This window comes from Octopus bimaculoides, chromosome 6 (assembly GCF_046866305.1).
Source record: "Octopus bimaculoides isolate indiv1 chromosome 6, ASM4686630v1, whole genome shotgun sequence".
NCBI lineage: Eukaryota > Metazoa > Mollusca > Cephalopoda > Octopoda > Octopodidae > Octopus > Octopus bimaculoides.
The window spans coordinates 73,943,189-73,960,170 of NC_142933.1; the positions used below are offsets into that span (position 1 = coordinate 73,943,189).

Here is a 16,982-nt window from a genome sequence, read left to right on the forward strand (position 1 = left end):
TTAGAGAAAGTAGAGATTAAACTGAACTAATTAACCCTTTTGCTATCTTGCGAGTGATTGAAGGCATAAGAAATTCTACTAGGTTATAATCGCTTTAAATGAATTAAAGCTTTATGCTAATAGATCATTTAGGTGCTAGTTTACTTCTTTACGTACCTTTCTTAAATAACTTTGAATATCTAAAACTAAATTTTAAGGCATTGGCATGATCGAATGGATGGAATCTTTACTTTTTAATCACACACACAAATTGTCAGTTTCTTCTTTTTGCTTGATGTGTTCAATAGTCCGGAAAACTCTGAGGCCACATGACTGAATTCAGGTTTTAAGAAGGGAACAAAAATACTGTTGGTTAAATCTTTTTAGAAAGCAAGCATGGGTGTGTGGTAAGAATTTTTTTTCTCAACCACATGGTTCCAGGTCCAGTCTTCTACTAGTGTCTTCTACTACAGCCTTGGGCTGATGAAAACATTTGTAAGTGGACTTAATAGAGGAAAACTGAAAAAAAAAACGTGGTATATATGTGTGTGTGTGTGTCTTTGTGTCTGTTTGTTCTTCACCAATGCTTGACAACTGGTGTTGCTCTGTTTACATTTCTGTAACTTTGCAGTTCAGCATAAGAAACCAAAAGAATAAGCACCAAGCTTTAAAAAAGTTATGGGGTAGACTTATTAGACTAAAAATTATTTAAGGTGGTACCCAAGCATGGCCACAATCTACTGATTGAAACAAGTTGAAGATAAAAGATAGAATATGTACTCTTTGGTACCAAATAATTGTATGAAATATATCAGAAAGCAATAAAACAAACTTGTAATTTAACTAAAAGTGCATTTCTCATCTCAATCTGTCGACTCTGAGGAAAGTCCTCTGAATAAGCAAGTTTTTGATCTCTGCTGCACACGACTGTAAAAACATCAGCACATCAAGAGATAAGAAGATGATAATGTGTCTGCTGGCTTAACATGGCTGAAAGATAAGCAGTAAAATATCTGCTCTCTCTTTCCTGATCAATCACTCATTTTGTCCCTCTTTTTGACACTTCCTTCTTGAAAATAATAGAATACAAATAAATTAACATCACTGCTCTGACTATGACTGAAAGCTAGCAGTAAAAAATTTGCTTTCTGTTGACAACTCAACATGGCTGAAAGGCAAGCAGTAAAATATCTGCTTTCTCTGTCTTGGCCACTCAGTTTTTGTTTCGTTCCTCTTTTTTACGCACCCTTCTTGAAAATACATGTATATTTCTTGATATGTATTTTGTGTGTGTATGGTCCTATTTGTGTAAGTATATACATATAAGTGTGTGCATAGAACTCTGTGTATTTTTCAGTTTTTATTTTATTCATTTATTTATTTTTTGGCAGCTTATTTTGTTTTTACATATATGTATATATATATATATGAAATCAAACATATATATTAACAATGTCCATATCTGTTTTATTTATCTCTCACAGGAATGTTATTTTATGCCAGTCAATACAGTGGAGGTGAAGGCGATTTTATTGCTCTTAATTTGGAAAACTATTACGTAGAATTTTCATTCAATTTAGGAGGAGGTACAACTAAAGTTAGGTATGTATATTTTTCTGTTGAAGTTGTTTTATAGAATTGATTTTCAAAAGTGAAGGTATTGCACAAACAACTGATTTGTGTATGAGTGTGTGCATGTATGCATATCTTTTAATACTTTCAGATATAAAAATATCAGTTCACAGGCAGTAGATTCATCAACTTACTTCTGTATTCAAGTGAACCAACATCTTGATATATTTAAGTGTGTGCACTAGTCTAAATAGGGTGGGGTGGTGGAGGGTCCCCCCAACATCACTTGACAACCATGGCTGGTGTGTTTACGTGCCCGTAACTTAGTGGTTTGGCAAAAGAGACCAATAGAATAAGTACTAGGCTTACAAAAATAAGCCCTGGAGTCAATTTGCTCTACTAAATGTGGTGTTACAGCATGGCCACAATCAAATGACTGAAACAAGTAAGAGAATAAAAGAATATATATATGTATATATATCTTGTCTTTAAGTCTGTTCTTCCATAGCATGTTTAATATATATATCATCATCATCATCATCGTTTAACGTCCGCTTTCCATGCTAGCATGGGTTGAACGATTTGACTGAGGACTGGTGCAACCGGATGGCTACACCAGGCTCCAATCTAATTTAGCAGAGTTTCTACAGATTAGATTGGAGCCTGGTGTAGCCATATATATATATATATATATATATATATATATATATATATATATATATGTGTGTGTGTGTGTGTGTGTGTGTATATATATATATATATATATATCATCATCATCATCATCGTTTAACGTCCGCTTTCCATGCTAGCATGGGTTGGACGATTTGACTGAGGACTGGTGAAACCGGATGGCAACACCAGGCTCCAATCTAATTTGGCAGAGTTTCTACAGCTGGATGCCCTTCCTAACGCCAACCACTCAGAGAGTGTAGTGGGTGCTTTTACGTGTCACCCGCACGAAAACGGCCACGCTCGAAATGGTGTCTTTTATGTGCCACCCGCACAAGAGCCAGTCCCGGGGCACTAGCAACGATCTCGCTCGAAAACCCTACAAGGCCAGTCAGGCGGTACTGGCAACGGTCACGCTCAGGATGGTACATCTTATGTGCCACCCGCACAAGAGCCAGTCCAGGGGCACTGGCAACAATCTCACTTGGCTTGCCGGGTCTTCTCACGCACAGCACATTTCCAAAGGTCTCGGTCAGTAGTCATCACCTCGGTGAGGCCCAATGTTCGAAGGTCTTGCCTCACCACCTCAGCCCAGGTCTTCCTGGGCCTACCTCTTCCACGGGTTCCCTCAACTGTTAGGGAGTGGCACTTTTTCACGCAGCTATCCTCATTCATTCTCACCACATGTCCAAACCAGCGCAATCGTCTCTCTTGCACACCACAACTGATGCTTCTTATGTTCAGCTTTTCTCTCAAGATACTTACACTCTGATGGGTATGCACATTTACATTACACATCCAGCGGAGCATACTGGCTTCATTCCTTGCGAGCTTACGCATGTCCTCAGCAGTCACAGCCCATGTTTCACTGCCATGTAGCATGGCTGTTCGTACACATGCGTCATACAGTCTGCCTTTTACTCTGAGTGAGAGTCCCTTTGTCGCCAGCAGGGGTAAGAGCTCTCTAAACTTGGCCCAGGCTATTCCTATTCTAGCAGTTACACTTTCAGCGCACCCACCCCCCACTACTAACTTGGTCACCCAGATAGCGGAAGCTATCGACTACCTCTAGTTTTTCTCCCTGGAATGAGATAGAAGTTGTTTCCTGTTTGTTTACAGTGTTTATTGCACCTGAACATCTGCCACATACAAAAACTAACTTCGTAGTTAATCTGCCTTTGATATTGCTGCACCTCTTATGTGTCCATAGCTTGCACCGGGTACATCTTATAGAGTTACTACCTACTCCTTTACTGCATACTGAGCAGGGCCATCTACCTGAAGGGGCTTGTGTTTTATCTACCTTCCTACTTATTAGGATTTTGGTTTTTGCTAGGTTGACTCTAAGGCCCTTCAATTCTAGTCCTTGCTTCCACACCTTAAACTTCTCCTCTAGTTCTGATAGTGACTGCGCAATTAGTGCAAGGTCATCAGCATAGAGGAGCTCCCAGGGGCAACCTGTCTTGAATTCCTCTGTGATCGCTTGGAGGACTTTGATAAATAGGAGGGGGCTGAGGACGGAACCTTGGTGGACCCCTACCTCTGACCGGAATTCATTACTGTACTCATTTCCAACCCTCACCTTACTGACAGCATCTCTGTACATGGCTCGCACAGCTCTTACTAACCATTCTTCTATCCCAAGTTTCCTCATTGACCACCAGATGAGGGATCGGGGGACCCTGTCAAAGGCTTTCTCCGTGTCAACGAAGGCCAGGTACAGAGGTTTATCCTTGGCTAGATATTTCTCCTGCAGCTGTCTCACTAGAAATATGGCATCAGTGGTGCTTTTACTTGGCACAAACCCAAACTGTATCTCATCTAAATTGATTCGCTCCCTAATTAGTTGGGCTATGACCCTCTCCGTAACTTTCATAGCCTGATCTAACAGCTTGATGCCTCTGTAATTATTAGTATCTAAAGCGTATATATACATATATATAGCTACATATATATACATACATATACATACATACATATATATACATACATATAAATATATATACAAACACACACATATATATATACATACATACTTTTGTATGTATGTTAGTAGAAAATATAAAAATCAATGGGAAAACCTGAACATTGCTCCATGCTTTTAGTTGGTACTGTTGTGGTCATGTGATCGAAGTTTGAGCCTGATTGCACCATTTTTCCTTTCTAACATTACAGTGTAATCATGGCTGCTCTACTAAAAATGTGCACCAAAGAACAGTGATCTGAGAGATGGTAATGGTGAACCAGTTCATCATTACCATCTCTCAAGCTTGTTGAATCTTCTTGTCAGTGGTAGAAGTTGATGGGTGTCCTGCTCCTTCTTCATGTATCATGCTTGTCCAGCCACTTTTAAACTTTTCAATCATATAAACACACTCCTACATGGGAGTGCATTGTCCGTATATTGTGCTGAAAGCCTCTGATGAATTTCAGCACCTGACACATCTTCCAACCACAGAAATCAGACCACTGCTCTTTGTTCTTCTTTGGTGTACATTGTTAGTGGAGTGGCTATGCTTACATTGTAAAGCCAGAAAGAAAAATTGTATGATCAGGCTCAAACTTTGATCACATGACCACAATAGTACCAACTATAAGCATGCATGCACAGAAGGTAGTGTGACAATAATAATGTTACGGTGAAAATGCAGATAATTTTTGACTTCCCCTCACATACACACATACACAAGCATATATAAATATATAAATATGCTAGAAAATGTCTGCCAAACTGTGTTTGAGAGTGTATATGTTCATGGGCCCTTACTTGCATCTGTCTGCATGCAAATTTTCTAAAGCTGTGTTTACTTTTTCCACAGGAGCTCCCAAAGAATATCATTAGACAGTTGGCACAATGTTGTTATTAAAAGACACCACCGAACCATTGAAATGATTATTGATAATGAGAAATCTGCTGATGGAAAATCAGATGTATGTTATTTTAAAGTGTATCAAAATAGCTATATAATATTGTCTTCAAATTTAAAGAGACTGTTATTTTTTTCTTTGTCCATATGAAATTTGTAAAAAGCTTTGTTTCTTCATTATTGTAAACATTTTAGTTACAAATTTTTTGACATTTGTAGAAATACTTTTTTTTTATCTTGTAAAATTTCGTTCAGTATCATATATCATCTTAAATAAGTCAGGCTAAAGAAAGTTTCTTCTTTTCAAAGTATATCTTGCTAGATACTGTTTGTCAACAATACTTCAGTAAATAATTTTACAAAGCTCATAAAACAGAAATGCTATATTTTCAACTTCTTTAAATTTTATGATAAAGTACATTGTCAATAAAATATGTCTTATCACTTTGCAGGGTGTAGTTACCAAGTTAAACTTAGCTCAAAGAATATTTATCGGTGGTTTTCGAGATATATTTGATGTTCCAAGTGATACCAACATTGAAAAAGGCTTGAATGGTGCAATTCAACGGGTAAAACCATTTACTTCATACAATAGTTTTGTGTTTAATTAAATGTCTTAGTTATTAAGTAATTCTAATTATTTAGAAAGATTAAGCATAACAAATAATTACCACGTACTTGGATATGAAAATATGAATCCATTGCAGATCCATTGGATTTGCAACTTTGACTCATGAATGGAAAGTGGTATGTAAGTGATCTGAGAGAACAGCTTGGAATTGAAGATATCAGCATGTATGTATAGGAGAAATGACTGCACTGACATTGACATGAAGATAAACTGCCTAGCAACTCCAAAAAGTTCCTCTAATAATATAGAAGTTTTTGCCCCACTATACCGAAGTGACATGGCTCCATAAGTGTAACTAAAGGTAACTCATGTAGAAAAATTACCAGAATTGAAATAGTTCCAGACTGGAGAGAACCCTTTGTTTTGCAAGACAACTGTAACATCAATGCTATGATAATCACATCCAGTTCAATTTGCTAGTGGCTGACAATGGGAAGAGCATCTAGCTAACAGCTAACAACTAACAATAGATTAAATTGTAACACTAACAAGAGTAACATCTTTCATAATAGGGCTGCACACATAGAGAGAGATTTCAAGTTTGAGCACTTCTCAAGCATCATGAGGCAATCACACAACCAACTGTAAACAACACAACCTGTCATTTTAGAATATGAGGAACATATAGAAAATGCAGACTAGATTAGAACAAAAGATGCAACGAGTACTGCTGGAATGCCTTACATCATAAGGCTCCAAATCAGGGCCACCTAGGGCTAAACAAAACAACTTCTTTTCCTAATTTAAGACTTTCCACTATCAATGCTAGTATGATAGGAGAGGGGTCTCATGAAATGGTTAAAATATTAAATACATAGCAATGCCTATGCCTATTTTGAAAATATCATATATTTTATTATTTCAGGTCTATATTAATGACAAACTATATGATAACCTAATCACAGATGCTATAGAGACAAAAGGAGTCACCAAATATAAAGGTCCTCCCTGCAAAAAGAATCCTTGTTTAAATGGTGGCATCTGTGTTCCAAAGCTTCATATTGCTGAATGCCGATGCCATAAACAGTTCACTGGTCACAAATGCCAGAATGGTATGTAAATAATTGAACACTCAAAACTTGATGTTAATTTTCTTTCAGTATACACTCACATAAACTTAACTCTTTTTCTCCCTTTTACTCTTCTTCTTTCCTTCTGCTACATACAATATTCATACTCATTTTTATGTATCTTTCTCTTATTCTCACAACGAATACACTCACACAAATGTCTATACATATCAATCACAAACCTCTTTTTTACATATACACTAACATAAATATGTATTTTGCTAAAATAATTTAAAGTAATAGGAAATTAATAAAAACTGTTCAATAGTCAATTTTATCTTCCAACTTGTTATAAGTCGTAACTATTTTGATATTAACTTACCTGATACTACTCCTGGTTCTATAATACAAACTTCCTGTTTAAAATTATCCAAATTAAAACCTTCTTTGAAATTTCATGTTGCTTTACATTTCAAACAACAGTTATTTTTGCTTGATATGTAATTATTTTCAAGATCGATTAAAAAACAAAGTGGTGTATTTCAATAAAAATATAGTAATGAAAGGGTGTTGAAATAAAATCTCTTGATTTAAATTATCAATTTCCATGTATATTATCTTGAATTAGAAAAAGAACAATTTTTTTTTTTTTATTCAATTGTTAATTTCTGTGCTATTATATATATTCTATTCCACAGCTATTGAAACAAAATCTCAACTGAAATTCGAAGGAGATACATTTTTAGCTTATCTAAATGGACTAGATCATAAGTAAGTGTTTTTATTGTAATTGTACTCTATTTTTCCTTTCTAGTTCTATTTGAGCACCTTCAAATTTCTGAAGGTTTTAACTGATTAAGTTCTAAAGTAAAGTGGGATCCAAGGAAATTAGTGATGGTCTACATTAGCAATCAATGTGTATAATTTACTGAAAAGTGGAATAAACTGGTTTGCCATGAGGATGTAAAAAAAATGTATTGTTATATGCAGAGCCTTTCATAGGGAAACTATTTTTTGATTGTACTGAAGTGGTTGGGATTTGTGGAAAAGAGATGAGGAAGAGGGAAGAAACAGAAAAAGAGGGCAAAGGAGAGAGAATGAGCATAAGAATAGTAAATGATAAAGGAAGAGGAAGTCGCAGACTTTATGAGTTGGACAGTTAAAAAAAAATAATTAATTAACACTGGTCTGCATTTGGGAATTTTTTTTTAATTTTTATTCATGGATGCCATGTTACATATTCTTGGGGTGCTGATTTAAATATCTAAACCATTTTGCTCTGTCACATAAGGATGTCAAATAAAATACAAATTAATAATAATAAAACGTGAATTTTTAATAAATCAGTACTTTATTAAAATGAAGCAAGTAATCAAGGAAAAGTACATTCTGTTACTTTTAAGAAAATATGTTTTCCAAATCAACATGAAATGAATCACCTTCATGAAATGAATCAAAATTATTAACATCAAATCAAATGAATGTAAAAAAAATATGCTCCCAATGGTTAGCCTAAATATTGATTCAAAGGAAGGAGGACGGCTTTAATTTCCACTTATGTTGTGCAGTGGGACCATCACGTTTCAATGACCAGCAGTAATCCACCATCATGCTGACATTTCATTTGCCCTTGTATCGAGTTTCCAGGGTGCAAATGTCTTAATGGAACTGCCCTCCTAGTTCCACCCTGTAGTCCCCACAATTCTCAGGAAAATAGTCAAGATGCGAGTGCAAAAAATGCATCTTTACACTCATTCTAGACCCAAGTTTTTGGAAACTTGATATCAGGTCTTGGATCATTTTTTCATATTCTGGGGAGCTGCTGTTTTCCAAGAAGTTTTTGGACGCTCTTCTTGAAGGAAAACCAGGCATTCACTTCAACACCTGTTAATGCTTCCTCAAAATGCTTGTCCCTCATCAATTCCCGAATCTGGGGACCAACAAGGATTCCTGCTTTTAGCTTTCCTTCATTTATACAAGGAAACTTTGACTCCAGTTACTTGAAAGCAGCTCCATTCTTGTTCAGAGCCTTCACAAAATTTTTCATAAGCCCTAATTCGATGTGGAGTGGTGGCAGCAGAATTTTTGGTGGGTCAACTAGTGGCACAGCTTTCACGTTGTGATTTCCAGGTAAGAAGCTGGTTCTTGGTGGCCAGTCTTTTTGTTCATAGTGCTGGCTGTCTGCCCAATTACCCCAAAGACATAGAAAACAGGGATACTCAGTATATTCCCCATGAAGACCTAGTAGGAGAGCAATAACTTTTAAATCACCACAAATGAGAAAATTGTGGTTATGTACTTGATTGCAGTTATTACTGTCTTCATATTTTCATAAGTTTCTGGCATTTGGACACTATGGCCAATTGTCACAGATGCAACTGTGTTGCCATTGTAGAGAAGAACAGCCTTTAAGCTTCTGTTAGAAGAATCAATGAAGAGCTTCCATTCATTTGCTTTGTACGACATCTTCATGTGTTCAATAAGGCCAGAAATATTTGAACAGAAAACTAAATAATCCTCTTTCTCAAAGAACTGAGTGAATTCCACTTCATGATGACGGCACCAAGTGAATGTTGCTCCAGGAGCTAGATGCTTGTGTTTCTGCAGTCTAGAGCCTAGTTACGGTGCACTTTCTTTTGGAAGGTTAAGGTCTCTAACCAAGTCATTGAGTTCAACTTGGTTGAAGAATTTGGGATCGTCATTTGTTGGTGGCTCATAGTCTACTTCCATCTCATTAGTATCACCAGTATCAGACTCTGATGAAATTTCCTGTGTCTTGGGTGGCACAGGTACAGGAATATCAGCTGAGTGTGGAACAGGCCTTATTGCTGAAGGAATATTTGGGTATATTATGTGATCTTTAGTCTTCTTGTTGAATCCAGCTACTTTAGTCATACAAAAGTAGCAGTGGTTCATCTGCTCCTACCATACCATTGGTACGCCAAAGAGCATACATTTAAGTTTTTCAACTGATCACATTTGAAGCTTTCTGATGCAACTCTTGTGAGTTTTGTGAGGTGCAAATGGCTTGTCCTGGTCTCCCAGTTTGCAGCTAAAATAAGCTAAATAGCAGTGCTTCAACAAAGGAGTAATATTTCTCCTGGAAATCGAAGGGGTGAATTACCCACAGACATAATAGAATATATCTGGTGAATTGATGCAGCCTCTAGACATATTCACAGACTGAAAATAAAGAAAAATATATTAGATTTAACATTTAAGCCAATATAAAATAAGCATTTTAATTTATCATTTACTCATATTATACAAAAGGAGAAAAGTAACATCTCTGCATAACTTGACAACCTGATGTGATAGAGATGAATAAAAAACACAATGACTCATTATTTTTCATCTATATTCAGAAAAAGATACCATACAGCCAATAAAAAAAAAATTATGCAGACTAGTGTAATCAATGAGTGTTAGAACATTTGTAAAATAATAAATGGAGAAGGTAAAGATCAGGAAAATGAAAGACAACAAGATGGTTAATAATAATCCTTTCGACTAAAGGCACAAGGCCTGAAATTTGGTGGGAGGGGACAAGTCAATTACATCAACTCCAGTGTTTCACTGGTACTTAATTTGTTGACCCTGGTACTTAATTTGTTGAAATCTTCGTTGGTTTTATAAAAATAAATAAATATAGATTTTAATAAGATTATTAAAATATTTTATAAATAGTTATAATTATTTATAATTGTTCGTTGGTTTTATACAATGTATTGAAATTATTATTTATGGAAAGGGCAAAATCAACCTTGGCAGAATTTGAACTCAGAACGTACTGACAGGCAAAATACTGCTAAGCATTTCATTTAGTGTGCTAACGATTCTGCCAGCTCACCACCATAAGAAGGTTGATAATAATACTAGGATTATGAGGGAGGGAGTTAAAGTTAGCAGCGAGATAAAAAAAAAAAAGAAATAATAATTGTGGTTGCTAAATTGCAAACATATTAATGAAGCGAAGTTGATTAGGAGAATTGAAGGCAATTATTAATACCCATGGGCAGGAATGTTCAGAGATAAAAGATAAGGTACTTTTCCCTGTTCTTTTAAAGGAAGGGCAAGTTATGACATCACGTGACTACACATGCTGAAAGAAGGTTGTACATTAAAATTGCATTGGCATCATCATTGTCATTGTCATCATCATTACCATCATCATCATTCTTGCTATATATTATTGATGATCTTGAAGCTAAGGCCTCATGTGCAAATCATAGACAGTGAGCTGACAGAATCATTATTGCACAGGAAAAAATGCATAGAAGCATTTCTTCTGGGTTTTTTACATGCTAAGTTCAAATAGCATTGAGATCAACTTCACTTTCATTGCTAAAATAAAACGCCAGTCAAGTACTGGGGGTTGATAAAACTGACTTGTCCCCTTTCCTTAAAATTGCTGACCTTGTGCCATAATTAGAAAGAATTATCTGTTGATTAGCTACCACTTTACTTATAAGTATGTTGAATGTGGTTTACCAAGGGCTCTTTAACAACAACAAAAACAACCATTTTGATCATCTCCTTTTCACCAATCTTTGTTTTAATCCTGTCATATTTATCAACATTCACTTCCAGAAAAACTTCTCAACAAGCCAATAAATTCCGTCTACGCTTTAAAAGTAAGAAGAGAAGTGGACTCTTGTTCATAATGAATCAAGGCAATACTGTACGACAAGATTATTTTGCTGTGGCACTCGTGAAAGGGAAAATGCAACTGAGTTACAACCTTGGAGCTCAAACAGAAGAAAACCTCCATATTATTCGTTCTACATTAAAAATTAAAAATAATGAATGGCATGTCATTGAAGTAGAAAGGTATTTAGACAATCCATTTCTCCTTTCCACATTTTTGATACAAACTTGTCTGAGACTGCTCCTAGCTCTCTGATACAATCTTTATGTCTTATAAGGATCTAAAATTTCATTAAAATTTCATGTTGATGTATGTTCTAAAGACCAACTTAATAGTTACACAGTTAATTTACTAAATACTTCATTACTTTCAAAATAAGTTGAAATAAAGGCATTATATTTCAACTGGAATGTAGTAACAATAGGGTTAGTTTAGCACCCAATTCTCTCTTTCTCTACTTTCAACAGTCTTGGGATTAAAGGACTATATGCCTTTTAACGATAATGGTCATATTATTGATTTTATATTTTGATTAACTATCAATTATCTGCAGGTCTACTAAATGAAGTCTTATCAGGGCTTTAAGAAGAGCAACAACAATAACAATGAGAAATGCATAGTTGGCTTAGGGTTTTAGTCTTTTGAATGTTCTCAAAGTTGAAGTCTATTAAATCAGGATTAGTAAACATTGCATTCACAGACTACAATCATCTATAAATAAACTTGTTTTGTTAATAATTGTAAAAGCACCAACTGCTATTACTGTCCTTTACTACATTATGAACAAGTAAGGTAGCCTCTTTGTAGTTACTTGATCTAATAGAATATAATAGATTGAATACTGAGGCCAGTGCTTGTTATAATTGAACTAGATGTATCTCTGGATAGGTAGATTAAATGATCCTTTGGTTATTAAATATATAAAATTCTTTGTAAATATCAGGAAAATGAGAGGATTTAATCATTATATATAATTACAACTGTTTCGAATGTAAACATGGGAATTAAATTGATTGACTGCATGAGAAACTTATTTGCTATAGATAAATCTGTAATACATAAAAGTTTGTATTGTATTTGTATTAGTTAATTAGTTGTTTAGAAACCAAATTTTTCTCAGCTTACATTTTGAGTAAAGAAAGGACACATTAAAAAGTGTGTAATCATAGGTAACTCTAAAAACACCTTTGTTCATAGCTCTGCTCAATCAGAGTTGATCTCAGGCTAAACAGCAAAAAGACCTACTGACTATATCACCTATATTAGCTATAACAACACCTGTTACTATCAGCTTCATTAATTATATATCAACATTTACTGTATCTTCTACATTGCCTGTAATACCACCTTTTCTGTACAACATTCAATAACTGTAACATCACTTGCACTAATTATAATCTCACCAACTACATCAACACATTAGCTATACTATTGAAATGTTTGTCTCTGGATAACTACTAAATCACCTACTACATTATCTACTTCAGTTTCATTAACCTAAGAAACCACTTCACACCAACAAAACACCAAAAGTTTTCCAATATGCAAATTACATAAATGAGGACATTTTTAATATAACATGAAAAATTCATGAAAATCTATAATAGTGTAATCACTTTTGTAAAAAAATAAATCTAATTTATTGACAGAAATAAATTACTTTTTTGTTGTTTTTTTTATGTATTTCTTATTTACACAATTTCCTAAAATTATTTTTCTATTTCTAACAGAAACCAAGAAGAAGGAATTCTTAGAGTAGATGATGCTGTTCCAGTCAAAAGGTCTTCACTTAGTGGGGCTACAAAACTGGACACAGATGGAGAATTATGGATAGGTAAATATTAACATTTTTTAAATTTGCTGAGTATTGAATGTGGCATTATATATATATATATATATATATATACTTTCAACTTACGATGACAGTAAACAAAGTTTGCTTTAGAATCGTTGAGATGTATTGAAAGACACAGTAATAATTTATTCATAAACGCATGATAATGCTAATACAATAGTATGAACAGCATAAACTATCCATATGTTACAATTTTTTTCCTGTAATATATGGATAGTTTATGCTGTTCATGCTATTGTATTAGCATTATCATGCATTTGAGAATTATTTCTGTATCTTTTATATATATATATATATATATATATATCGATTTAAATGAGAGCTCAAAACTGATCCATTGAAAATACTTTATTATAATTATCATTATTATAATAAAGTATTTTCAATGGATCAGTTTTGAGCTCTCATTTAAATCAATATAAATACAAAAACTCACTTGTGAGTATTTTGCTATGTTTGTCAACAGATACAATATTTTTGCCTAATTTTGGTATAAAAATATATATAAATACATATATATATATATATATATATATATATATATATATACACATACACATGCTTATTTTCATCAGCTTCTCTATTATTAAATAACACAAATTTTGTCCTTGGGTAGCAATTGTTATTTCCTATTTACTTACTCCTAAAAAGTATGAAAATTGGTAATATTACCTCCAAATTTTCCTTTTGCTACATTTATTCCAACCTAAAGAATCCCTCACAATACATGGCTATGATGCTCCACCATTACACCTGCTTGTCATCAAAGATGCACATATTGTCAGCCACTAAGGGACATGCTCAGCCACTAAGGGACAAGGGGTCTGATTGACATGGGTATGATTGAAAGTGATAAAGGGAATGCATGATAGGTGAATGAGTGATAAGGGTACTCAGTACTCTGAAATAAGTATATATAATAAAGCCAGCATGACCAAGAGGACAGAGTGATGATAAAAGGCAATGTGACCCAGGAGGTAAAGCAAAAACTGAAACTCAGTGTATGTGCGAGAAGATGAGTATAACAGCAGACAGAATGAATGCAGTTGATGTGACAAGAAGTATAAGAGGAGAAGGGGGGGGGGATGCAAAGTGTACTTAGCACAGTTGGTCCAATTTAATCCCCTATATATAGATGTCAAGATGGGCTGCAGAAGTGAAGTGATGAGCTTTATGGTAAGGAAAATAGAATTTAATGAGTTCTGTAATAATGAATGGCATAAATGATACAGCTGGATGAGTGGGTAAAGATAAGGGCAATAGGAAAGTGAGTAAGAGGAAAATTAGACAGTTCCGAAGTGTGTGTGTATTGTAGCATTAACAGATTTGGCAGCACATATGCATACAAACATACACACACATATATATATATATATGAATGTATGTAAATATATATATATATATATATATATATATCATCATCATCATCATCATCATCGTTTAACGTCCATTTTCCATGCTAGCATGGGTTGGACGGTTCGACTGGGGTTTGGGAAGCCAGGAGGCTGCACCAGGTTCCAGTCTGTGAATGTAGTGGGTGCTTTTTACGTGCCACCGGCACAGTGGCCAGAGCAGGCTTGCAATGGCCATGATCAGTTGGTGCTTTTTATGTGCCACCGGCACGGAAGCCAGTCAAGGCGGCACTGGCATCAGCCACATTTAGACGGTGCTTTTTACGTGCCACAGGCACGGGTGTCACAACTACAATTTCCATTTGATTTTCATTTTGATGTCAAAGGCTTTCTCCAAGTCCACAAAGGCTAAGTATAGGGGTTTATCTTTAGCTAGGTATTTCTCCTGTAGTTGTCAAACCAGGAATATGGCATCAGTGGTGCTTTTCTACCTGGCACAAAACTGAACTGCATCTCATCTAAGCAGACTCTCTCCCTAATTAGTTGAGTTATGACCCTCTCCATGACCTTCATCACCTGATCCAGCAGTTTGACACCCCCATAGTTATTTCTATTTAGAGCATAACCTTTACCCTTGTAGCAGTTGACTATGGTGCTGCTACGCCAGTCATTGGGTATGACTCCATCATGAACTACCTGGTTTACAATAATATATATATATTATTATTATTACTGGCATTCCATCATTTACAATGATGAGGGTTGCTGTTGATCTGAACAACAGAACAGCCTACTTGTGAAATTAATGTGCAAATGGCTGAGTACTCCACAGACACATGTGTCCATAATAAATGGTCATGGGTAAAAAGTCATGGTAGAAGATGCTAAAATACTTTTATAAAAAACATTTCAGTACCGGTTTCGATCCTTGAGATCTTCTCAACTGTAGATATGGATAACAAATTTTGGAAAAATTAAATTTTGGCAAATTTAAATGAAAAGTCTTTTTAAAAACATATATGTATAGTATTCAAATACAAGGGGCATTTTCCTTGTTTCTGCCTGCCTCTGTTTCTCTTGTTAACTTTTATAATATTGAAATAGACTAGTACTTTCATGCATTACACAATCATGAAGTTTATGTAGTAACTGCTGTGTTCCACAAGTGAAAGTACTAGTTTATTTCAATATTGTAAAATTTTAAAAATTGCAAATAATAAAATGTGAAAATCAGACTAAGTTGGAATTTTATTGATTAATACCCACACACACACATACGTGTGTGTATATATATTATTTTCTTCAGAAATACTATATATTTCTTTTATATTAATAACACAGTATTTTCTTTATTAAATTTGTATTGTAAATTTCCGTATTTTTGTATGCTTGACTGTTATTTTAATATATAATTTTATTTTTTTTCTCCAGGAGGCAAAAAGAACCTTCCAATGGGACTTCCAAAAGATTACTATGTTGGATTTGAAGGTTGTATGGATTTTGTTGAAGTGGATGATCAACGTCTAAACTTGGTGTCAGATAGAAAAGACGACAGTAGCCCTATTGCATATTGCAGTTAATGACGTCTTTTTTGTCTGGTCCTTGTGGATAGGTTTCATTCTTGTGCACAATTTAGACTCTATTCTTAATGGTTGTGCCAGGCCTATCTTTTGACAAATTATAAGATACTGCTACAAGACAAACCAAAAACAAAAACAAAAAAAAAATGAAAAACAAAAAAGAAAAAAGAAAAGAAAAATAAATTGTTGATTAAAAAAACTCAAAACAAACAAAAAATAAAACAAAAGACAATTTTATTAAAGTTTTATCAGCCTTCATATTTGAAGGATCATCTTTAATCGTTGGTGGAAATATCACAACATTAGCAAACAGCTCTTCCTTATCCATCTTTTATTTACCCTTACAGAAGAACATATACATACATACATATACAACATACATAAATAAATGTGTATATATATATATATATATATATATATATATATATATATATATATATATATATATATATATGTGTATGTATGTGTATATATATGTATATATATATATATATATATATATATATATATATATATATATACATATGTATGTATGTATATGTATGAATTCTTCAATTTATATACTATTAAAATAAAACAGTATACACACATGTATGTTTGCTGCTGTGAACTTGCACAATTAATTGCAAACAGGTTTTGTTTTTTGTTTTAATAATAAGAAAACAATTTATCATTATAATATTCTGGGGATTTATTTCTCTCTCTCTCACTCTGTCTCTCTCTTTCTCCCATTCATTTACACATACATGCATATACATATGCTTACAGTCATTCATGTAGTTCCCAACTTATATGCTCAGTGATGTATATACATTTACA

At 34.2% G+C, this 16,982-nt stretch overlaps 1 protein-coding gene across 50 annotated transcripts in view; it reads left to right on the top strand.

The window, feature by feature from the left end:
• LOC106868360 (agrin) overlaps positions 1–16,390 on the top strand; it is a 762,720-nt gene extending 746,330 nt beyond the window's left edge. For all 50 annotated transcript variants that reach the window (XM_089354065.1, XM_089354050.1, XM_089354052.1 and 47 more), the window contains 8 exons: positions 1,464–1,581; positions 5,040–5,151; positions 5,540–5,656; positions 6,584–6,770; positions 7,427–7,499; positions 11,319–11,558; positions 13,107–13,210; positions 16,015–16,390. In XM_089354065.1, coding sequence (XP_089210191.1) covers positions 1,464–1,581; positions 5,040–5,151; positions 5,540–5,656; positions 6,584–6,770; positions 7,427–7,499; positions 11,319–11,558; positions 13,107–13,210; positions 16,015–16,163 — 1,100 coding nt within the window. In that variant the 3' untranslated portion in view covers positions 16,164–16,390. The remainder of the gene's footprint in view (positions 1–1,463; positions 1,582–5,039; positions 5,152–5,539; positions 5,657–6,583; positions 6,771–7,426; positions 7,500–11,318; positions 11,559–13,106; positions 13,211–16,014) is intronic.
• Positions 16,391–16,982: the final 592 nt, after the last annotated feature.